We start from the raw sequence: 20,860 nt of genomic DNA on the forward strand, positions 1-20,860 counted from the left end.
AAAGTGCGCGTATTTAACGGCCCTTTGTCAAAATCAAAGGCCTTGGCTTAAGTGTTTGGACCCTAACATTTTTTATTTAAAAACCTACAAAAAGTGCTCTAATTCACTGGCCCTTTGTCAATTTATTTATTTATTTATTTATTTATTTATTATCCCTCTCTTGTTCTGGGCCCTCGACAGGCTTGCGCCCAATTACAGAGTGACCCACGTAATGCGTTTTAGAGGTGCCCCTCCAGAAGGTCATTTAGTGATCTCATTTAAGTATACAGACAGACGTGCAGAAAGTGCTATGGGATCAAGTAAATTTTTAGGGCCGTTCTTCATAGAATATTACAGGGAGGTGTCGTGACCTACTTATGGTGGCGGTTTTAAAAGTTGAAAATTCTTACCTTGTCTCCATTTTCCTCCAAGTACAATCTTCACAACTGGAATATTTCAAGTGCAGGCAGCTTCATAGCATGAATTAACGGCACCGATTATACGAAGGAGGGGGCCCGCAAATTTTGCTATATCCGCCCCTAATTACGGGTACCCGAATTTGCACAACTTTAAAAACGGCACTAAGGGCGATTGTCACAAGGGACTACATTTTCCGGATGGATTGAATATCAGCCAGAGCACCTGAATAATGGGGGCCATTTTGTATAATGGATGCTTCCATCCCCGCGGTCCTGATAAGACGCCGTTGTAAAATTGCCCTCAAATTTTGCTGTAGATGTCCACAATATCAACGGGACACCGTAAATTGGGCGATTGATCATGCAAATAAAGGGAAAAACGGCACCAAGTCGTTATCGCAGCCACCCTTGCGCCCGACCCTTTTTGGTTAGCAACCCCTTTTAATCGAAAATATTGTAGGATTGGCACTGTACATGCAATATTTCGACTTAAAACACATGCAAAAGTCGGGATTAACGTAAAAAACTTACCTTGCTATCTGCGTGCGGGGTGGATGCAACAGCCCTTTTCCATCGATCGGCACTGATGCACGGCCAATATTGACACAATCGATCTATTTCATCGCAACGAATCGATTTATTGAAGCTTTTCACCGTGACAATCACTCGGAAACGCGAATTTTCCTTTTACAAGCCATCAGGCACGCTGCAGTTTTTCACGAGCTTTGAGCGCGGCACCGGCACTTCGATTCTACCGATGAAGATGTGATAGAGGGAGTGGTAAAAGGGCGCGCATTCAAATTTTCGTGCATTGGAACTACTTTCCGTTACATTTTCTGCGGCTGATTTTTACGTTGCAGACTTCGTTTTAGTTGTTTATTTGTAATGAATTTTCAGTGGGAAGCCCATCGCTTTACTTCTAGGTACTTTTGCAAACTCGGATCAGAGGCGTATACACGGTATGTTGTAAACGTTGGGCCGATGCCCACCTTAAATAATTTGTATTGCCATGGGCATACGTTCGTGAAGGTGAAATCTTTGTCCAAAGTTTCTCCCAAATCGTACTAGACGACTCAACTTCTACGGTTAACTTCTGGAAGTTGCTGGTGAAGGCTACGGTTTTCGCCTTGTCCGGCTAGCGGTTGGCCCATATGGTAGTCGTTAAATGGCGACATCTCGTTCTGAGGAGGTTGGGTTGTTGGCCACGATGATTTCTAAGGGTAGATCGGTAACTTTAACCTTGAACGTGCACTGCGGTGAGTTGCTGTGTAGTGTTTGGATAACTACACGACCGAAGTTGGTCATAGTGTCCGTAGAACTTCACTAAGGACCCCGAGAACGCTCTCACAGTGATCTTTCCCAGGTTGTAGAACTTGACTGATGTTTGATGATTTCTATGAGTGGAGTCTTGGAGCTGTTTTGGCAGTGGGGATTCCAAGACGATTGATTATACGCTGCCACTAACGTACGATCTCAGCTTGCAAGGCTAAATTCTGTATTTTTGGCCGCCATGGTTTTTGTGGTGACCATGTTCCTTAGCGGTTAGCGCTGGTTTCCAGCCTGTGACCTCTCCGCTGGAAGGGCCGTTTCCGCTGGTGGCTTAAAGTCATCACCGGCATACGATCGTGCCGCTTTAGGCCGCCCCTCGCACCTCCAACTCGAGAGAAAGTGGCATTTACTTCACGTTGAGCACGCCCTGTTGATTAGGTACCTATTTGAATTGGTGCGGGTCGTGAGTGGGCGGGGCTGGGTCCCTGAGAAAAAGTGCTTTGCGGTCTTGGTAGAGGTGGTGGTTGGGAATGGCGAAATGAGCGTGATAGTTCAATCAATCAATCTTTCATTTACTTATGCCATTTCGTGTTTTTACATTGAATTGAATTACATGTACATCAAATGTTCTACATTTGTTTCCTTTTTCCTACTACTTTATTCGTATTTTTCTCCACTTCCCCTTTCGTCTAGTATCTCTTTTCTGCTACCTCTTGATCTTTGATCTTTCACCCTCGTTACATGCCCATATCATCAGAGGATCCGTAGGTATACATAGGTACCTATTTTCCTCTTTCTCTCCACAAAATCTGCATTTCCTTTCTTCTTCTTCTCTTCATTTCTCCTTTCCTTAGACATTTCGGCACTCCTCCATTATCAACTCCTGCATCTCCTCGCATCTTTGCCCCTTTCTGTAAGTTTATTTTGCATGCGAACTATGGGTGTCGATAACGATGCCCCTCGAATAACGAGCAACCTCTGACTTAATCCTTCTTTATACTGTGCCCTGGGCAAGCGGCTCTGCCCAGCTGAGGCCGCATTCCGGGTTCCATTGAAGTTCACCCAGTGCCATTGTGGTCGAATGCGAGGACCAGTGGATCTTGGACTAGTTGGAAAGGAACGCCCCTCTCGTCTCTAGAATATCCAAGATGATGGCTGGCGTTCCACTACGAATCCTCTGTAGGTTTCAGAACCTCGATCCGTACTGACTGGGGCTTGCTCGGAAGATAGGCCAGGTGGAGGCGGCGGTCGCATTAGTAAAAGCGTCATACGAGATCAGTTGTAAACTCTGGATCCTTTGAGGAACGAAGAGTACACCTTGGTGGAACTCAGACCTTAGACCCCATGTGGACGAGGCTGCCTACGGGCTGGGAAGATCTCACGATAGCTCGGCGCAGGTATAAGGGCTTAAGCGAGGATCATGGAGGATCTTCTGTGGGGGGGTCTTCTTAAAAACTTCGTAAGATCCCTTTGAAAGACCCGGGGGGGGGGGGCGTAAAATGGGGACACTTAAGCTTTCATGTGGCAGATATGGCTCTCGCATGTCTCCTGAAAACACACTTTCCAAGCTCTAGAGACTACGTCATTTCGAACCCACCTAATAGGGGGTCAGTGTAAGGCCGATCGACTGGAAAATAAAGTGTTTTCCGAGGGATCTTTGAGATGGGAGGTGAACGCTTTCAACCCATTTAAAGCTGCAGGACCAGACGGAAAATTCAGTGGCAACAAGCAACTGGACGCACACAATACATTATATACAGTGCCACAAGTGTCCCAAAACATTGCTGGATGAAGTAGTTCAAACTTACTCGTGGTAGTTCCAATAGCTTTGAATGTTGTCCTAACCTCATTTTTTTTTAAAATCTCTCAAATTTAATTTAAATAAAAACTAATCATTATTGATGATTGAAAGGCTTTAAACAAAGAAAATCATTATTAATAATATAAAAGTGGTTACATTCAGTCAATTTGGGGACTCTATCGCACATCTTACGTCTTAAGAACGGGGAAACTTCATCGGAGATTGCCAGTGGTTCCGAGGATTACATTCGCTTCTACAACTTGAGATTGGCCGCTCGAGCATGAAGATAACACTAGAAAGGTTTGTCGCTTAATTCGTACATCTCGCTACCTTTTCTGACGGGTTTTAGTTTACAACTTTGTTTGTCGTAGATGCTCGCTTTGACGGCCAGAGTTTCGCAACAGCTTCTTCAAACATAAAATCGACAGCGGGATGGTTGGAAGGTGGCCTAAAGAAGTCTAATTGGAGCGTAGCCGAGATCGCAATAATTCAACGTTTTATAAACTATTATAATCTTAGTGTCGACACTCACGTTCAGTTCGCCGGACGATTTCGGTCGAAAAGACAACGACTGGACGGTCAGTTTTCTCTGTACACGTACAGGCGGCCGATGAGAGTTGTGAAAATCGCTTGGCCGGCCGGGGTGACTGAGCGTAAGTGTCAAGCTTAAGAACTCGCAACGTTTTCGTAGAGCATGGCTAATTTGTTTAAATATTCGGACTGTCGGCCCGGGTTGAAAGTTGCTAGTTCTTAGAGTAGTTGGATAAACTTCTTCTTTTATTACCTAAGTAGTTATGTGGTAGTTTTGAAAGCGACCTCATATGTAATTAGAGAAAATGAGACGTATAGCCTGTTGTAATATACTAGAGACATCGCGCATGCTAGCAGAACAATTGTTTAGAAACAAATTGTGCTACTAATTAAGTGCTTAGTATTACTCCTTCAATTCTGAATGTTCACCATATAAAGTCATCTGCGAAATGCTGTATTTTTGAGACAGTAGACGAGGAAGAGATACCAAAGCATTAAATTAGCACTTACTGTTGTACCTACCTTTTGTTATTCTCTCTGCCGTGTCTTGCTCAGAGTAGCAGGACTAATTGTAAATGTCCTAATGAATTCCTCGAGTCATTCGGTGCAATGTTCTATTAAGTTGCCTTAGAGCTAGCAGGATCGGGGATGTAATTTGTGAATGAGAGGAGAAGTTGTAACTATACATCATCCACCTTCTTATATTCTGCTCATCTTCCGTACCCTTAAAGCTGTATCAGTTGGAGTACTCACAGTAGGATCTAATATCTAGCAGGGGAAGGAAATAAATTTGTAATTGGTAGTTAATTACACACCATCCACCTGCTTATATTCCGTTATTGTTAGTAGTTAGTGGTATGCACACCAGGATCTAACAATGTCTCTTAAAGGAGGGGGAAAAAATGGTCAATTTTTTTAATCTAAATTACGCCCATATTCCGCTCCCATATATATCTGTTATATATCAGTTGGAGAGTACTCAGACCGTTCTTGAGATATTACGGTTTGTCAGAATTTTTGGTCGAAATTTCAAACGGTAATATCTCGAGAATGGTGCGTCGTAGATATGCCTTCTGACCGCTCGTTGGAAAAGTCTCGACCAGCGCTATCGATTGGTGCTGTCAGAATTTCGACAAAAAATTCAAAGGGCTGTAACTTTTGATCTAGTAGCCCGATCTTGGAACTGTTTGAAATTATGGATTCTACAGGCCACATTCTATAAGAAAATATGTTTTTTCCGGTCGATCTGAGACAATTTTTTTTTCGGGGCTCAAAAAAAGGCAGTGTATATGAGTAGAGTCTAGCAGCCGGAGTACGCATTTGATTCTTGACGAGATGCCCTTCCCTCGATAATACCTGTAGCTTAGGTGTCGTACATTGAGATTCCGAAGGTACCATCTCTAAAAGAAGGGCCGTACAAATTTGTACTGTAGGAAACCATCTAGTCCAGAGAGCGCCATGTAAGGGGTAGGTACTGTAAATTTACTTGATTTGTATAAAAATAACGATCGGTTCGCTTTAAGAAATTTTTTGACATTAAAGCCTGTATGTGTTCAGTATGAAACCCCTTAAAAAGGGCAGAAAAAGAACAAAGACAGATTATGCTGAAAGACACAAAATGAATGACCCAAAAAGGCACCGTGCGAAAGGTGATTTTTAGAAGGTCCGTGCACAAATTAATATAACACACGGGTAGGACCGCCATTTTGGGGCCAAATAAAAGATTGTAGGGTATTTTTAAATTGATGACGCGCGCCGAACTTCACCCTCTTGATCAACCTCGTTTCTCGCGCTTAACAATTACCCAATTACCATACAATAAATTGCCAATGGTAATTAGTCCTATATAAGCGTGGACAAATTGCCGCGAGTCCGATTCGGCCGTGTAGAAATGGAACAGATATTGACCTCCCATATTTTCCCTAACGACGACAATGTAAAAGTCGCCGACGAGGGAAACTCGGAGATTCAGCAGTTCTATGCGGGCGGCACCGTTTTCGTAACAGGCGCGACTGGGTTCTTGGGTAAGCTGCTGGTCGAGAAGCTGCTGAGGACGTGCCGTGGCGTTCGCAGGATTTACGTTCTGGTGCGGTCGAAAAAGGAGCTGAGCGAGGAGGAGCGTATCGTTAAGCTGTTCGACGAGCCGGTAAGTTTCGGGACGAGTGCTGTGAGTGATGGGGTTTCGTTGCAGGTATTCGACGAAATCAAGCGGAACTACAGGGACGCGTTCGAGAAGGTGCGGGTGCTCCCCGGAGACATGCTCCTGCCGAATTTGGGCATGAGCGAGGCCGATCGGGAGATCTTGCGTCAGGAGGTGAACTTCATCTTTCATGTCGGGGCCACGGTACGTTTCGATGAGAACCTCAGGGTGTCGACCTACATCAACGTGAGGGCTACGTGGGACTTGCTAAGGTTAGCCCAGCAGGCTCCAAATCTAAGGGTGTTCATTCACGTTTCGACCGCGTTTATCGTCCCGATGTTGCAACACACACAAGAGAAGAGGTACGAGCCTAAAATTAGCGCGGAAAACTTGATTCACCTTGTCGAGACCATGGAACCGGAGCAGCTGGACAAGATTACGCCAGGGTAAGTACCCAGCTGCCGAAACCTCTTGGGTACTTTAACTTTTGGAATGCCTAGTCTTATAGGCGAATGGCCGAACACGTACACGTTCACGAAGGTGATCGCTGAAGACGTGATCATCCGTAAGGCAGAAGGTTTGCGTTACGCGATCGTGCGACCATCTCTTGGTACGTTTCCAAGTCACGGTACCACATTCCAACGTTAGTTACCTACTTTTAGTGATTTCAACGTCAAGGGAACCCGTGCCCGGTTGGGTCGATAACTTCATGGGAATCACTGGTTTAGTAATCGGTTTAGAATTGGGATTACTGCACGTTGCTATGGGAAATTACTATCGGGTGGTGGACGCCGTCCCCGCCGATTACGTGATCAACAACACATTAGCGGTGGGTTGGTACACCGAAGTGAAAGGGTAAGGCATTTCATGGAAAACTTGGTGCTAAAGTGGCAATTTTAGAATTGACAGCATCTACAATTACGTCAGCTCAGTTCAAAAACCCCTAACCGCTGGTAGGTTCCAGTTCAAAAAGTGCAGGATCACGTCAGGTTTCTTACCTTCCAGATCTGGGCGATAGGTTAATCCAAAAAAGCATGGCGAATTGTCCTACAATACACCAGTTTTGGCACAAGTTTAAGATAGTTACTCAAAGTAAGCTCACTTTCGCAATGGCCCATTTCCTTTTCCACGTACTAATCGGGTACATTGTCGACTTCATCAACGTGGTGAACGGGAAGAAGCCTTTGTAAGTTCAATCTGCACCGGACATCTGCAAAACACCTAACGCCGTCCCATTTCAGTGCAACCAAAAAAATTAAACGGGCGAAAGTTCGCGTAGATATGGTCAACTATTTCGTGCAAAAGGAAGCGACCTTCAGCAATAATAATACCCAACTCGTTTGGAAAACTTTGACCTCAAAGGACAAACAGTTGTTCTTCTTTGACATGGGAAGTCACAGTTGGGAGGACTACTCCGTTACGTACGGCCCAGGTTTGAGGGTGTACCTGCTCAAGGATCCCATGGAAACGATACCGAAAGCGAAGAGGCGACAGCTGAAGCTGAAAGTCGTCCATTACACGCTAGCTTCCGTACTAATACTGATTATATACTTCCTCCTAAGATTCTTGCTCAGTAAATTACTTTTCTAATTGAAAAATGTTGTATTTATATCGCCAGCTGGCAAACCTACTATGATTTAACCTCTACAGTTTGTTTTTCCCTTCAGACATTTTGTTAGATTCGCAAGTTTTCGTATTTAAGAAAAGGACACATCTGGTCGTTTGCGATAAGAAATTTTATTGATAGACAAAATCTAATTAACGAACGTGTTTTGGGGCCATTGCGCGTTTCATATCGGAGGAGCGTGTACATTTCGTTACGCTATATTTTCGGGCAGTCAGCCCTATTTGATTTATTAAAGACGCAGCGCGTGAGGTGGTGTAAGAAGTTTAACCCATGTTGTCCAATTGCGGAAAAAGCTCAGAAGCCGTCACCATTTGCGTGGTATGTTAAGGGCGCCTAGTATAGCAAACCTTGCACGACCAGAAGTAGTCATATAAAGGGGTCCGTTAACTTGGCCCCCCCCCCCCCCACTGAGAGATTTCATAGTCGTATTATTTTGAAATGAATGCGCTCATATGCGCCACCGATAATAACTCTTGCGCCATTATCGTTTTTTAGAAATCCGAAAAAACATTTGGGGGGGGCCAAGTGAACGTAGCCCCCCCCCGTACGTATTTTGTCCCTTGTAACTAGGTCACCTGATACATTTGGTTATGCGCTCAATTGCGCCACTTGAATTAAAGCTAGCGCCATTACGGTTAAGCCATAAAAAATTTTTAAAAAGTGGGGGGGGGCTAACTTAACGTTTTCAAAAGTTACGTTTTTTAACATGTTTTTTCTACTACATCGTACCTTTCATCATGCGCTAAAATGCGCCGTAAACAAAAATCTTGGCGCCATTATAGTGTTTCAGAAACACTATACAGGGTGTTTTTTTGGGAGCATAGTTAAACGATTCTGGGAAAGTAAAATAGGTAGGTTTTTAAAAATTTGTATTTTGGAGTTACTCCGAAGGCCGAATCGATGTAAAATATTTTCAAAATGGACGCACTTCCGGAAATAACTTTTGAAAACGCTACGTTAGACCCTCCACTTTATGGCTTAACCGTAATGGCGCTAGCTTTAATTCAAGTGGCGCAATTGAGCTCATAACCAGATGTATCAAGTGGCACAAATACCGGTAGCAAAATGCGTTATGGGGGATTCCGTTCACTTGCCCCCCCCCCCAAATATATTTAAGGATAACCAAAAAACAATAATGGCGCAAAGATATCTTTTTACGGCGCATTTCAGCGCATACCTGAGAGTACAATTTCGTATGAAAAGATGTTTAAAAAAAGTAACTTTTAAAAACGTTAAGTTGGCCCCCCCCCCACTTTTTGAAAATTTGTCACGGCTTAACCGTAATGGCGCTAGCTTTAATTCAAGTGGCGCAATTGAGCGCATAACCAAATGTATCAGGTGACCTAGTTACAAGGGACAAAATACGTACTGGGGGGGGGCTACGTTCACTTGCCCCCCCCCCAGATGTTTTTTCGGATTTCTAAAAAACGATAATGGCGCAAGAGTTATTATCGGTGGCGCATATGAGCGCATAACGAGCGCATTCATTTCAAAATAATACGACTATCAAATCTCTCAGTGGGGGGCCAAGTTAACGGACTCCATATAAAGGCCGAACCTGGACCGTTCAAAGTCGCTCGTACCCTGCCGGTGACTTTGGCAAGTAGGTAGGTCAAGGTGATGTTCAAAAATCGCGTGCCACGTGAATGTGACCTTGAATGCCAAGTTGAAGATCAAGAACATTCACTTTCAAGGACATTAAAGGTCAATGATCCCATTTTTGTAATGTCATCCATTTTTTGCGGTCATATTTTATTTTCAAGGCTCAATATTACCTCATTTTTGTGTGTGTTATGGTGTCATGTTGTATTTTCTGTCATATTCTATTTTGTAGGTCCTCTTTTTTTCCTAGGTAAAATTTCAATTTCAAAAGAAAGGCGACGACTGACTGGGTACGCAGACGCTTTCTATCCTAATACTGTACAGTTTATTTAACGATCGAATGGGATCATTGACCTTGGACGACCTTAAAAGTAAATGTTGACCGTTGATCTCTGGTGACCTTGAAAATGGAATGTAACACAAAAATGTGGTCACTGATTTTGGATGACATTAGAAATTGATTGATTTAAATATGTGGAAGTTATCGAATTTCCCAACTATAGGCTTGAATATCCCGCACGAGGGACAAGTTACAAGTCTCAGGGGTGGGACCCTGCTAACAAAAACTCTTCTTCTCTACTTTCCACACATTTTGTTGTAACGGTGAGTTTGCCCCCCGAGGTCACGCAATTTTCCCACGAAGGGAATATTTCCTAGTGGATTTAGTCTGTGGAATCCAAGAATTAGTGACCTCCACACTAAGAGTTAGTGATATACAGAGAAGAGCAATGGCAAAACTAGAAAAAAAAGTAGGGAAAAAGAGAGGTTACGAAACTGTGTAACTATAAAGAGAGTGGATATTGACCAAGGAAAAAAGGGGAAAAAAGGGAAACGGAAATGCAATAATAGCATGAAGAATTAAGAGGGGAATTATGAGGAGTAAGGAAAACTTGAAAGGGGGTCAAGTTATGCATCCATGCCATAGGTCGTCAAAGTTAAATATTCACCTAAAACATAAAAAAGGTTTGTGCAAGTAATCGATACTTGTCCATTAGTTATTCGTTTCCCATAAATTAACGTTTAATAATTATTCATAGCGTCAATTGCACATAAATAATGTAATTGGATTACTTCGATATTTACACCTTGTATAATGTATGCCGACATTTACATTCGGAACCATAACGTTTGAATTTTCGTGTAGATAATGGGGTGAGCTGATATATATAGTTCAAAGGGCTGTAACTTTTGATCTAGTAGTCCAATCTTGGAACTGTTTGAAATTATGGATTCTACGGGCCAAACTCTATAAGGAAATTTTTTTTCCGGTATATCTCAGACAATTTTTTTTCCGGCCTCCAAAAAAGGCAGTGTATTACCTTCCTTTTTTACCAAAAATCGACGGCTCCAAAATTTCTCGGGAAAACACTTTTTCTCACTAATTTTAGTGCGTAGAATCCAAAACGATTCGTACTTTTTCGATCAGACCTCTCAATCAAAAGTTATACACTGCATTCTTTTGAGGCTCGAAAAAAAAATTGTCTCAGATCGACCCGGAAAAAACATTTTCTTATAGAATGTGGCTTGTAGAATCCGTAATTTCAAACAGTTCCAAGATTGGGCTACTAGTTCAAAAGTTACAGCCCTTTGAATTTTTTTTCGAAATTGGTTTCTAGTCTATAACTTTTGACTGAGAAGTCTGATCGAAAAAGTACGAATTGTTTTGGATTCTACACACCAAAATTAATAAGAAAAAGTGTTTTCCCGAGAAATTTTGGTGCAGTCGATTTTTGGTAAAAAAGGAAGGTTATACACTGCCTTTTTTTGAGGCCCTCAAAAAAAATTCTCAGATCGACCCGGAAAAAAATTTTCTTATAGAATGTGGCCTGTAGAATCCATAATTTCAAACAGTTCCAAGATTGGGCTACTAGTTCAAAAGTTAGAGCCCTTTGAATTTTCTTTCCCAAAAATGTCAGACAGCACTGCTACTTTTTTTATTTGGTTATACGCTTATTGTACTATGGTTATACGCATACTGGTAGTAGCCATCACATGAACCACCTCCAGCACGTGGTGGCAGCGCGTGTAAACAAAAAAGTCTAACCTCAAACCTGTCCTAGTGTCAGTTTTTACTTTTTAGAAATGTCCCATGCAGAGGAAGTTCTTATAACCTCTTGCAAGACGTCATTGCAAGTATGGAGCTCCCAAGGATCGGGATCCATGAACAGCATACACACCTACAAAAACAATGGAGAAATCGTACCCAACTCCCTAAACCTAATTAATAATCGGCTCGTAACGACAGCCCACCACGGCAAACCCCTGTTACACATTTGGCCAATAAACAGCCCGGACGAGATCAAAAACCCGAGGTTCGTCTTGCCGGGTCCGGCCAACGTTTACAAAGTGACACCGGATGGTCACTACCTGGTGGCGGGTATCAACCGAACTCTGTACATCTGGCAAATATCGTCGGGAACTCTACTGACCGCCCAGGAAATCCACCTCTGCCCGATCACGTGCATCGCAATTTCGCTGAACTCGACCCACGTACTAGTCGGCGCGGCCAACGGATGTGTGCTCGTCTACAACTTCGTCCACCTCATCTCCGTCGAGGACGTGCACTATGCCCAAAAGGAGCTTGGCAAAGTGAAACCGTTGCACAACCTCCTCCACCACACCAACGCCGTAACGGACATTCAAGTCGAGCTCGTCAACGTAAACCCACGATTTGTAACGTCCTCCCTCGACAACAGCTGCTTTATTTACGACCTCCGCACCGGCCAACCGCGCCTGCACATCGTCTGCGACGAGCCGATAACCTCAACGACCGTCGACGCCGTCTTCTGGAACGTCTACTTCGGCCACGCGGCCGGCGACATCGTTCAGTTCTCCGTTTCGGGCTCGACGAGCGGATTGGTGCACTTCACCGCTCCCGCCGCTCATCTGCGTTTCGCCGGTCACAGCGGTCGCATCAACTGCGTGGACCTGAACAGAACGAACGAGCTGCTCGTGTCGGGCTCCGACGATTCGTGCGTGATCGTCTGGAACATTGAGAGCAAGCAGATTTTGAACAGGCTCGAGTTGAAGACGCCGATCACCAACGTTAAATTTCTCCTGAATACGAACACGTTCGATCCTCACTATCAGCCGAGGTACATAGTGAAAGAACTGCAGCGTACGTTGGAAGGCAACGCTTATAAGTCTTTCGAGTGCGAGGTGTATCAGGATTCGAGTTTCGTATGTGAGAGTGACGATGCCCGTTGGGAAGAGATAGACTCTTTGAGGAAGCGCCTTCATTTAGTCTCGCGTGTCAATCACTGTTTAGTAAAGAGGCTTAAATCTGGAACGATGTAATTTGTTGCTAATAAAACGTCATTTCTTGTTAAAAATATTTGAGGTTATGTCAAAGGATCATTTGTTTATTATGAAGTTAGCTGTTAATTCTCCAGTGGCGTACGGTTAGTTGCTATATGTACAGGGTGATGCCTAGCGCAACAGCATAGGGATTTCAATGGTAATTTCTTTATAATCAATTGCAATGTAATTTATTTTGACTTAAATTCCCGAGATTTTACAATCAATAATAATTGCGATCAATATTAAACTAACTTTTCACAGTTTGAGTGTTGTATTTTACGTTCCTTTCCTACTGTGCTTCAGGTCAAAGCGTTGTCTAAAACTTGTTTGATCACGTGCCACTTTTCAAATTAAAGCGGGTTCTTGTTTAGTTTTAGAGGGAATAGTCATTCGGATGGCCATTTTTAAACGTTGCCGGGTTAACTTTATTTCCGTGTTCTTGTAATGTGAAGTTAGCGTAGACATGTTGAAATGCATAATTTGTCATTTTTTAAGAGAATAGTAGGTTGCAGTATGATATCCCTCTTTTTCTCTCCTGCTCCCTTTCATTTTAATTATTTAACATTTTGTAAACCAATCGAGACCATGCGGGATTATGAGGAATGGTATAAGTTTTACTTTCCTTTATTGCAAAAATATAAAAATAAAATCTAACAACGTTCAAATACCTTGTACAAATGCGGTAAGTCGGCGATCTGCAACACGGCGGCGTTCTCGGTAAACGTTTTCGGCGGAAGAAAAAAGTCCTTGATGGCCGTATAAAAAACATGCTCAACCACCCATTTCCAACTCTGCGCGTCAGACTCGTACATCTTGGCATAGTACATGCCCGTCTCCCTCGCGAACTGCCTGAAACATTTCTTCTCGTGCTCCCAGTCGACTTCCGTCGCCAATCGTAGGATATACATCGGCAAACATCCCATTTCCGGCAGATGATTGTCTACAAAAAAAAAAGGTTAGCGGCGAACGCACTCGGGCTAATCACCTAGCAGTAACGGTAGACTCTTCAGGTAGCCGAACTCGTCGATGTCGATCGAAAAGTACGCCTTCAGCATGTCGCCTTTTTCGGTCAGGATCTCTTGGACCTTCTCCGCGAGCTCGTCTTTATTCCCGTCCTCCTCCGTCCAACCGGTTTCGGCTAGGTCGAGCGCTAAACGCGCAAGCTCCTTGAGCGGCAACGGGTCGGAAAGGTTGATCGTGCCGAAATTTTGGAAGTTATACATGACCAACTCGTAAAACACCTCCTCCATTATGCGAGTCGTGTCGCATAGGTATAACTTGGTGCCGTGCTGCACGAGCGAGTGTTTCGCGTTGACGCACCCGACGAAGACGTGCTGCGCGAACAACTCCCTTAGCGTCTTGTGACACTGCGACTCGATTTCGTGTCGTAGCTGCAAGACGCTCGTCAATTTGCATTCATTTTGTATTTTAGTGAGCGAGGAGCGCAGACAAATGCTTCGGTTTAACGCGTTTTCGAAATCTGTGGCCTTCTCCAAGAAGTGTTCGTTGTCCCGCTTGAAGGCGGTTTCGTAGTTTTCGCTTCGGTTTAAATCGGAAGGGACGAAAAACTTATCCAGTTTCTGTTCGGCTGCATCCGTTCGCACCAAGTCCTTGTCGTACGTTCTGATCTGGCCCGTTTCTTTCGTATCGGAAACCGCCCCCGGAAGCTTAGTTTGCACGAAGAACACGCGCGAATTGTTCGAACCGAGAAGCTTCGTTTCGATGGCGGACGTGAGCGATTCGATGATCTGGTCCTCGCTCAGAAAGTGAACCTCGTGCTTGGTGGGGTGGACGTTAACGTCGATGGTGCGCGGGTCCAGCTCGAGGCTCAAGTAAACGAAGGGGTGCATGTGTTTCGGAAGGTAAGTCGTGTAGACCTGATCGATGCATTTTTTTAAGCCCGTGCAGTCGACCAATCTGTTGTTGATGAAGAGCAGAAATGTGAACTTTTTGGTCGAGTAGTTCACGTTCGTCATGTATCCGTGCGCTTTGAATTTCAGTTCGTCGTTTTCGACGTTAAAATTGATCAGTTCGCGCGCGATTAAGTTTCCGTAAATCGTTCGTATATTGTCGATCGCGTTCGAATTCGGAGGCGTGCGAATGTCGTTGTTCTCGTTGAACTTTTTCAGACCGAAACCGATCGACGAGTTGTGGACGGCGTACTTGCCGACGACGTCGATAATTCGCTGATACTCCTCGGCGCCGTTCTTCATCGCGGCCCTTCGAACGTTCATGTTGTAGAACAGGTCCTCGACGACGATCTGCGTCCCCTGAACACCTGCGACGGCTTTCGGACTCTCCTGGAGTTTGCCGTCGACGAAAGCGGCCCTGAAATTTTACCATGAGCGTCCGCCGGAAACCGCGCACGTGACCGTACCGGTACGCGCACTTCTCGTTTCCGGTCTTCGATTGTATCGTTAGGTGCGCAATGTGACTGATGCTCGCCAGTGCTTCGCCGCGAAATCCGTAAGTGGCGATCGTGCTCAGGTCTTCGAACTCGCGCAGTTTCGACGTGGTGAACCGTTCGCAGACGATTTCGAAATCCTCTCTTCTGATACCCGACCCGTTATCTTGTATCTGTAAAAGAGACGCGAAATAATGTCGCGCTACCAACACTGGCCCCACGTTGGGCGCCAAATTGTACATCCTCCAATGGTACAGTAGATGATCGTTGTATTTTTCTTTCATTCAATATGCATAAAAATTCCAGTTGGCCGTGCACCTTGAAGACTCAATTGCGTTCAATGAAAAAGGTATGGAATACCCCCCCAGTATACGCAGAGCTGATAGATAGGAAAGTGAACATTGAATTGTTCTTTGATGGGAGGTATTCCATACCCCTCCGGTTTCTATATTCCTTCCCAGGAGCTCTCAAATTATGCTCAGAAAGGGAAAATTGTATAGCCCCCTATAGTACCACAACAGTACTCAGGGTTGAATGTTATGAGGAAGAACATTACACAGGGGGGTCGGGGGGGTGTGAAATACCCCCCAGTATACGCATTCCATACCCCCTAGTCGACGGTCAGTATACGTAGAGCTAACAATAGTTATAGAGAAGTAAACATTGAATAGTTCTATGCTGGGGGCATTCCATCCCCCCCATCCCCCCCCCCCCGCCGGTATACGTAGAGCTAATAATAGTTATAGAGAAGTAAACATTAAATCGTTCTTTGCTGGAGGGTTCTACATTCCTTCCCAGGAGCTCGTGAAGTATGGAATACTCCTCAGGAGGGGACAATTCTATAGCCCCCTATGAAAAACAGACCTTAGAGTTGAATGTGATGAGGAAGACCATAGCACCGGGGGGTCTGAAATACCCCCCCCAATAGGCAGAGCTAATAATAGTTATAGGGAAGTGAACTTTGAATCGTTTGCATACCCTCCCAGACCCCCCGGTTTTTCATTCCTTCCCAAAACGTGTAGTGCACATACTATACAAAAATGAGACCAGTTATTCAAAAAGGTCTATGGCTAGTGTGACATAATCCTTATAACAAGATGCTTATCCTCAATTGATAAGTTACATCACTAGGAAATCGTATTAGATCTACACCTTTTCCACTTTTATTCGAGAAACTATCAAGTTAATTTGAGAAAGTATCAATTGTATTTGAGAATAGTAAAATGTATTTGAGAAAACAACAAATGTAGTTCAGAATAGTGATTTGTATTTGAGAAGGCATCAAATGAATTTGAGAGTAGTAAATTGTATTCAAGAAATGGTAAAATTAAGTATTTGAGAATCAATAACAAAATCACATGTATAACATAGCGTGATGCTGCTGCTGTGGCGGGACTACATACAGTAGCGGAATTATAAAAATTGGATTCTTAATTATAATTCATTAGGAATAATATTACATTCTGAAATACAATAAAATTAAATGATACTTTCTCAAATACAATTGACTATTCTCAAATACATTTGATGTTTTCTCAAATCCAACTGACTATTCTCATCTACTTTGACGTTTTCTCAAATACAAGTAACAATTCTCAAATACAATTTACAACTTCTCGAATAAAAGTGGAAAAGGTGTAGTATGCCAAGCACTACCGTACCGTACTTGGGACCGTAATAATAAAATTGTGAACTACACATTACAATACCCGAACAGAGCGAGAGTTTACCTGAATATATTTCAGTCCGCCTTGTTTGACAGTCACTTGAATGTTGGTCGATTTCGCGTCGATGCTACAAAAGATGGATGGTTTAATATCAAAAGTAAGTTAGTACGAAGGGTACCTGTTTTCGATCATTTCCTTGATCGCATTCACCGGTCGCTGAATCACCTCGCCGGCTGCAATACGATTTATAACGGCCTCCTCGAGTTTCTTTATCTTCGGCGGTTCACCCATTTTTCTGCGTTAGTTTATTACATTGGGCGTTTTTGTTGCATTAACAATTTGAAAAAGTGAGGTTATAAGTTGACAAACAACCATTTATGAATTTTGGCTGTGGGGAAGCTATTATTCCTACTCAGGGTGCAAAATTCATACAGTGGCTCTCTCTGATCAAAATGCAACACGTGTAATTATTTTAGCTGAAGGTTTAAAAAATACGTCCACACTTACTACATTTTGTACTGCCTGCATGAACCATGATTAAAGTCGTCAGCCCTCAAGGTTCGCCCTTGCACACGCCTTTAGACTCACTCTGTATATATTCGTAAAGTTAGGTTAGGAATCTTAAATTTGTTTATTTACAATCGTTGTGTTACTCATATCGCCCTATTCTCCTAACTTTCCGTGTTTAAATGAGTTTGTCGGACCTAGGAAGTAGCTGTTCAACAAACTACAGACTGGAAAATGACCGCAACAACGTCGTCTACAACAATTCGCATTTGGTCGACGTCTTTTACGGGTCGAAGTCCTCCACACAGAAGACTGTCTCCTTCATAATTTCGCAACTGGCAAACGCCATTGTATGCCCGTCACTTCGACTACCTTGTTTTAATCAACGTATCGTTACAGAAGGTAAAGGTGCGCGACGCCTCCGACTACTCCTTCAACTACACCGCCGTGATAGACTGGTCGGCGTTCGACCGTATGCGACACGAGCAACTTCTCGACATCACCTTCGAAGAGTTTCAGCCGCAAATCCTCGACTTGCTCAGTCAGATCACTAAGAAGCAAATGTAAGTGGTAGTGTCCTTGACTCCTTGATGTCCGTTCCATCTGCAATGATTGTTTCGTTCCATGTTTTACTTGGTCTTGCTCTGTGTATCTTTGCACGCGTAAATTATATTATGAGAACATAATAGGCAAAGAGGTGATCGGTCAGAATGTTGGGCAAGAAACATGCACTTTATTTTAACATGTATTTCACATGTATAAGGAGAATATCACAGGTGGGAGTTGGTTGTGCTCCTAATACACACAGAGATTTTAGAGTTCTAGACAAGGAGGTATTTTCCGAATGCAGAAGATATGTCTCTTAATCTGTAACTGTTGTATTGGGAGAATATACTGTGCTAGGAGGTGTTTCTGCTACCAATGCGTTGAGTAGCCAATAGAAAAGTTGTGTTTGGTTACCAGAAGGACGTCTTTTTCCAAACCCAAGAGCTGTTACAAAAATTTTCTTTGTATATCAGGAGGACATAATGTAAGAAAGTGTAATATGCAAGGTATTTTTGCTCCTAATGTATAAATGTAAAATTTTCTGCCTACTAGGAAAACATGAATAGATGAAAAGGTCTGTTTTGAAAGGGAAGGGAAATGTTTCAAGATTTTATTTTCTCTCAAATTGTTACAAAATTTGTTTCCGGAGACTATAATATGTTCTCCTAATAGACTGGAGTATCCTGTAACATTTTTTCCGGCAAGAGAAATGCGTCAACATATTAACTATTGTACTAGAGTAGTAATATATGGCAGATTCTAAATCTCACTAGATGAAAATCCCTAGAAAAGTCACTAGAATTGAGTGGTTCTGAACTGCGGTAGCGAGGCTTGCGCCTTTGCTAACGTCAAGGGGTCGAGGTTTGCGCTCCAGATAAAGTATCGGAGGTTTGCGCCTGTGCTAACGTCAAGGAGTCGAGGTTTGTGCTCGATATAAAGTATCGGAGGTTTGCGTCCGAGCTATTTGGGCCGGAGGTTTGTTGTCAGGTTACGGTGAAGTTTCAAGGTCGTTTAAGGCAATTTTATATAATTTGAGGGAAGTGTTTCTGCCACTAATATGAGATGCGAATGATCTACCAGGAGAACAGGCCATATGAGGTATTTTTTGTAAACGCATTAGAAATTTGTCAAAGTTTCTTAAAGTGAACTTGACGTCATCACCGGTATGCGTATAACCAAAGCGGACCCCCCTAAAGAAGGTATCAATTGTTGGCTTAAGCGGGAAACGGTTTTTCACTTGCCACTGAAAAGTTAATGTGGACACGAGCTATTCAAGGATGCAAAACTGGAAGAAATTATAGGAATAATTTTACGTAATTTGGAAAGTATTTGCAAAATTTGTACACATTTTTGATAAAACGGGTAGCTTATAGAGCATTTAATCGAAACGTTTACGTGAGTCGGTGTCGATGAAAAGTTGTAATCAGACAAGCATTAATTGGTTTTTCGACAAACAGTGTCACGTGCGAGATGAGCGATGCAGGTGTTTTATCAATTTTGGCACGGCTAAGGTTTTGAAGCTATCGATCAGTCGCTGAAAGGCGGCGGGTGCGTTTCTTAGACCGAAAGGCATTCACTTGTATCTATAAAGGCCGAGGGGGGAGATGTACACATTTTAGAATTACAACTTTTTAGGCAAATACGACTCGAAGCCGACGACTCACGATGTAAGCTAATATTCTACGAGAAGTCGCGCTTAAAATCGCTGATATTCCTAACCGTCGACCTTTCGCTGACCAATCAGCGCGAACTCGTCGAGGAGATGACCAATAGCATATCACAACTGAAGGTTTGCCATCCGCCGATTTCGCCGAGATTTTCACGCGGGAAATTTTAGGGTTTCAATAAGAGTGTCAACGCGCAGCTGTCGATGACGAAGAACCAACTGTTCGAGACGGAACTGCTGCTGAAGACGGCCGTCAGCAAGAACAGCGTTCTAGAGAAGCAGTTCTACAAAGATCTCGAGCTCATACTGCAGACGTTCCTGTCGCGTATACGGCACACGGAGACGAACATATCGGTCGAGCTGTCGAAGTTGACGAAGCGACATCACAGGCTCATCGCGAATTTGGAGCTGCTTAAGAAGGAGAACGCGGTCAAGAGCGACGCCCGGAATCAGTTGCTGCAGTCCGTGCAGAATCTTCGGATTGACAATGAGAGGAGCCATAGGTAAAGTACAAACAAAATCGACTTTCCCAATTCGGAAACTTTTAGGAGCGTTACGGAGTTAAAGCACGAAATCGACATTTTACGTATAGGCAAATTGAAGCTCGAGGACAACTGCAAGGACCTACGGACCAGTTTGGCGAGCAGGGAAGCGGACGTTGAAGTATTGCAAAAGCAGATGGTAAACGCCCTTGTATTTAATTAAGGCGCATTAATTTGCAAATGTTAAGGGTGAATTGAGGCGGGACCTACAGGACGCGACCATGATCATAACTCAAAAGACGAAGACGAACGACGAAATCGGCAAGGATCTACTCGAGGCGAACAGGTTACTCGTCAATTTCAACGCGCAGTACGACACGTTGGCGAACGAGGTTTGTGCATTATCACATTTGTGCCCGAGTCACTTTCACCCGATCAAAGTAGGCGGACCAAATCAGGGAAATGCTGACGTGCAAGGATGACGCGATCAAAATGCAGGCCGCCGAGCTCGAGAAGATCGGGCAGGAGTTCGCGAACTATCGCAGCCTCTACAATTCGGACGAGATTTCGAAGTTGCGGGCAGAGCTTCGCGTGGCGAAACAGCGTGCCGACGAGCTGGAGAAGCAAAATCGCGAGGCGATAAAACGTGCGTATGCCGAACGCCGCGTCGTGGCCTAAACTTGTTTTTGCAGTTAACGGACTGCTGACGAAGAAGCTGTCGAATAGCGAGTACGAGGTGCGTAATGCGAATGTGGGAATGTCGAGGAAATTTTAGCGCTTTATACGATTATTTAATTAGATAGACTTTGTATTTATGAAATAAAATGTGTTCAATCGTGTGTATTTTTTACTGCTAGCGACATCTTGTGCCACGGTCGAAAACCGCGATGCGTATCCATTGCCATTTATTACGTATAATT

The 20,860-nt window shown here is 43.6% G+C and overlaps 4 protein-coding genes and 1 long non-coding RNA gene across 5 annotated transcripts; 4 read left to right on the forward strand and 1 right to left on the reverse strand.

The window, feature by feature from the left end:
- Positions 1 to 3,499: 3,499 nt before the first annotated feature.
- On the forward strand, positions 3,500 to 4,516 carry LOC116161937. Its single transcript, XR_004143453.1, has 2 exons — positions 3,500 to 3,768; positions 3,840 to 4,516. It is a non-coding gene; the product is annotated as an uncharacterized LOC116161937 (long non-coding RNA).
- Positions 4,517 to 5,860: 1,344 nt separating this feature from the next.
- On the forward strand, positions 5,861 to 7,737 carry LOC116161936 (fatty acyl-CoA reductase 2-like). Its single transcript, XM_031475436.1, has 7 exons — positions 5,861 to 6,145; positions 6,191 to 6,585; positions 6,640 to 6,749; positions 6,802 to 6,994; positions 7,040 to 7,092; positions 7,145 to 7,325; positions 7,381 to 7,737. The coding sequence occupies exons 1-7, from the start codon at positions 5,891 to 5,893 to the stop codon at positions 7,727 to 7,729; spliced, it is 1,536 nt and encodes a 511-aa protein (XP_031331296.1). The 5' UTR covers positions 5,861 to 5,890; the 3' UTR covers positions 7,730 to 7,737.
- Positions 7,738 to 11,450: 3,713 nt separating this feature from the next.
- LOC116161408 (WD repeat-containing protein 18-like) lies at positions 11,451 to 12,665 on the forward strand. Its single transcript, XM_031474744.1, has one exon. It carries the CDS (start codon positions 11,451 to 11,453, stop codon positions 12,663 to 12,665), a length of 1,215 nt encoding a protein of 404 aa, XP_031330604.1.
- Positions 12,666 to 13,276: 611 nt separating this feature from the next.
- Positions 13,277 to 17,269, reverse strand: LOC116161172 (DNA mismatch repair protein Mlh1-like). The gene is made up of 5 exons (XM_031474415.1): positions 16,918 to 17,269; positions 16,803 to 16,866; positions 15,046 to 15,245; positions 13,654 to 14,996; positions 13,277 to 13,608 (listed from the first exon to the last, which is right to left on the reverse strand). Exons 1-5 carry the CDS (start codon positions 17,028 to 17,030, stop codon positions 13,319 to 13,321), a joined length of 2,010 nt encoding a protein of 669 aa, XP_031330275.1. The 5' UTR covers positions 17,031 to 17,269; the 3' UTR covers positions 13,277 to 13,318.
- Positions 17,270 to 17,336: 67 nt separating this feature from the next.
- On the forward strand, positions 17,337 to 20,779 carry LOC116161173 (nucleoporin nup211-like). Its single transcript, XM_031474416.1, has 8 exons — positions 17,337 to 17,596; positions 17,646 to 17,809; positions 19,428 to 19,581; positions 19,630 to 19,961; positions 20,007 to 20,139; positions 20,189 to 20,332; positions 20,385 to 20,586; positions 20,633 to 20,779. Exons 1-8 carry the CDS (start codon positions 17,429 to 17,431, stop codon positions 20,713 to 20,715), a joined length of 1,380 nt encoding a protein of 459 aa, XP_031330276.1. The 5' UTR covers positions 17,337 to 17,428; the 3' UTR covers positions 20,716 to 20,779.
- Positions 20,780 to 20,860: the final 81 nt, after the last annotated feature.

This window comes from Photinus pyralis, unplaced genomic scaffold (genome assembly GCF_008802855.1).
Source record: "Photinus pyralis isolate 1611_PpyrPB1 unplaced genomic scaffold, Ppyr1.3 Ppyr1.4_LG10, whole genome shotgun sequence".
Lineage (NCBI taxonomy): Eukaryota > Metazoa > Arthropoda > Insecta > Coleoptera > Lampyridae > Photinus > Photinus pyralis.

What these genes read in the sequence shown, in the direction of transcription:
- LOC116161172 (XM_031474415.1), bottom strand. Translation starts at nt 17,030, where the DNA reads ATGGGTGAACCGCCGAAGATAAAGAAACTCGAGGAGGCCGTTATAAAT. An exon ending in GCGGACTGAAATATATTCAG is followed by an intron (nt 15,246 to 16,802) that starts GTAAACTCTCGC and finishes TCTCTTTTACAG; the next exon opens with ATACAAGATAACGGGTCGGG. An exon ending in AACGAGAAGTGCGCGTACCG is followed by an intron (nt 14,997 to 15,045) that starts GTACGGTCACGT and finishes GTAAAATTTCAG; the next exon opens with GGCCGCTTTCGTCGACGGCA.
- LOC116161408 (XM_031474744.1), top strand. Translation starts at nt 11,451, where the DNA reads ATGTCCCATGCAGAGGAAGTTCTTATAACCTCTTGCAAGACGTCATTG.
- LOC116161173 (XM_031474416.1), top strand. Translation starts at nt 17,429, where the DNA reads ATGAGTTTGTCGGACCTAGGAAGTAGCTGTTCAACAAACTACAGACTG. An exon ending in CGCAACTGGCAAACGCCATT is followed by an intron (nt 17,597 to 17,645) that starts GTATGCCCGTCA and finishes GTATCGTTACAG; the next exon opens with AAGGTAAAGGTGCGCGACGC. An exon ending in CAGATCACTAAGAAGCAAAT is followed by an intron (nt 17,810 to 19,427) that starts GTAAGTGGTAGT and finishes ACAACTTTTTAG; the next exon opens with GCAAATACGACTCGAAGCCG.
- LOC116161936 (XM_031475436.1), top strand. Translation starts at nt 5,891, where the DNA reads ATGGAACAGATATTGACCTCCCATATTTTCCCTAACGACGACAATGTA. An exon ending in TTAAGCTGTTCGACGAGCCG is followed by an intron (nt 6,146 to 6,190) that starts GTAAGTTTCGGG and finishes GTTTCGTTGCAG; the next exon opens with GTATTCGACGAAATCAAGCG. An exon ending in GTGAACGGGAAGAAGCCTTT is followed by an intron (nt 7,326 to 7,380) that starts GTAAGTTCAATC and finishes GTCCCATTTCAG; the next exon opens with TGCAACCAAAAAAATTAAAC.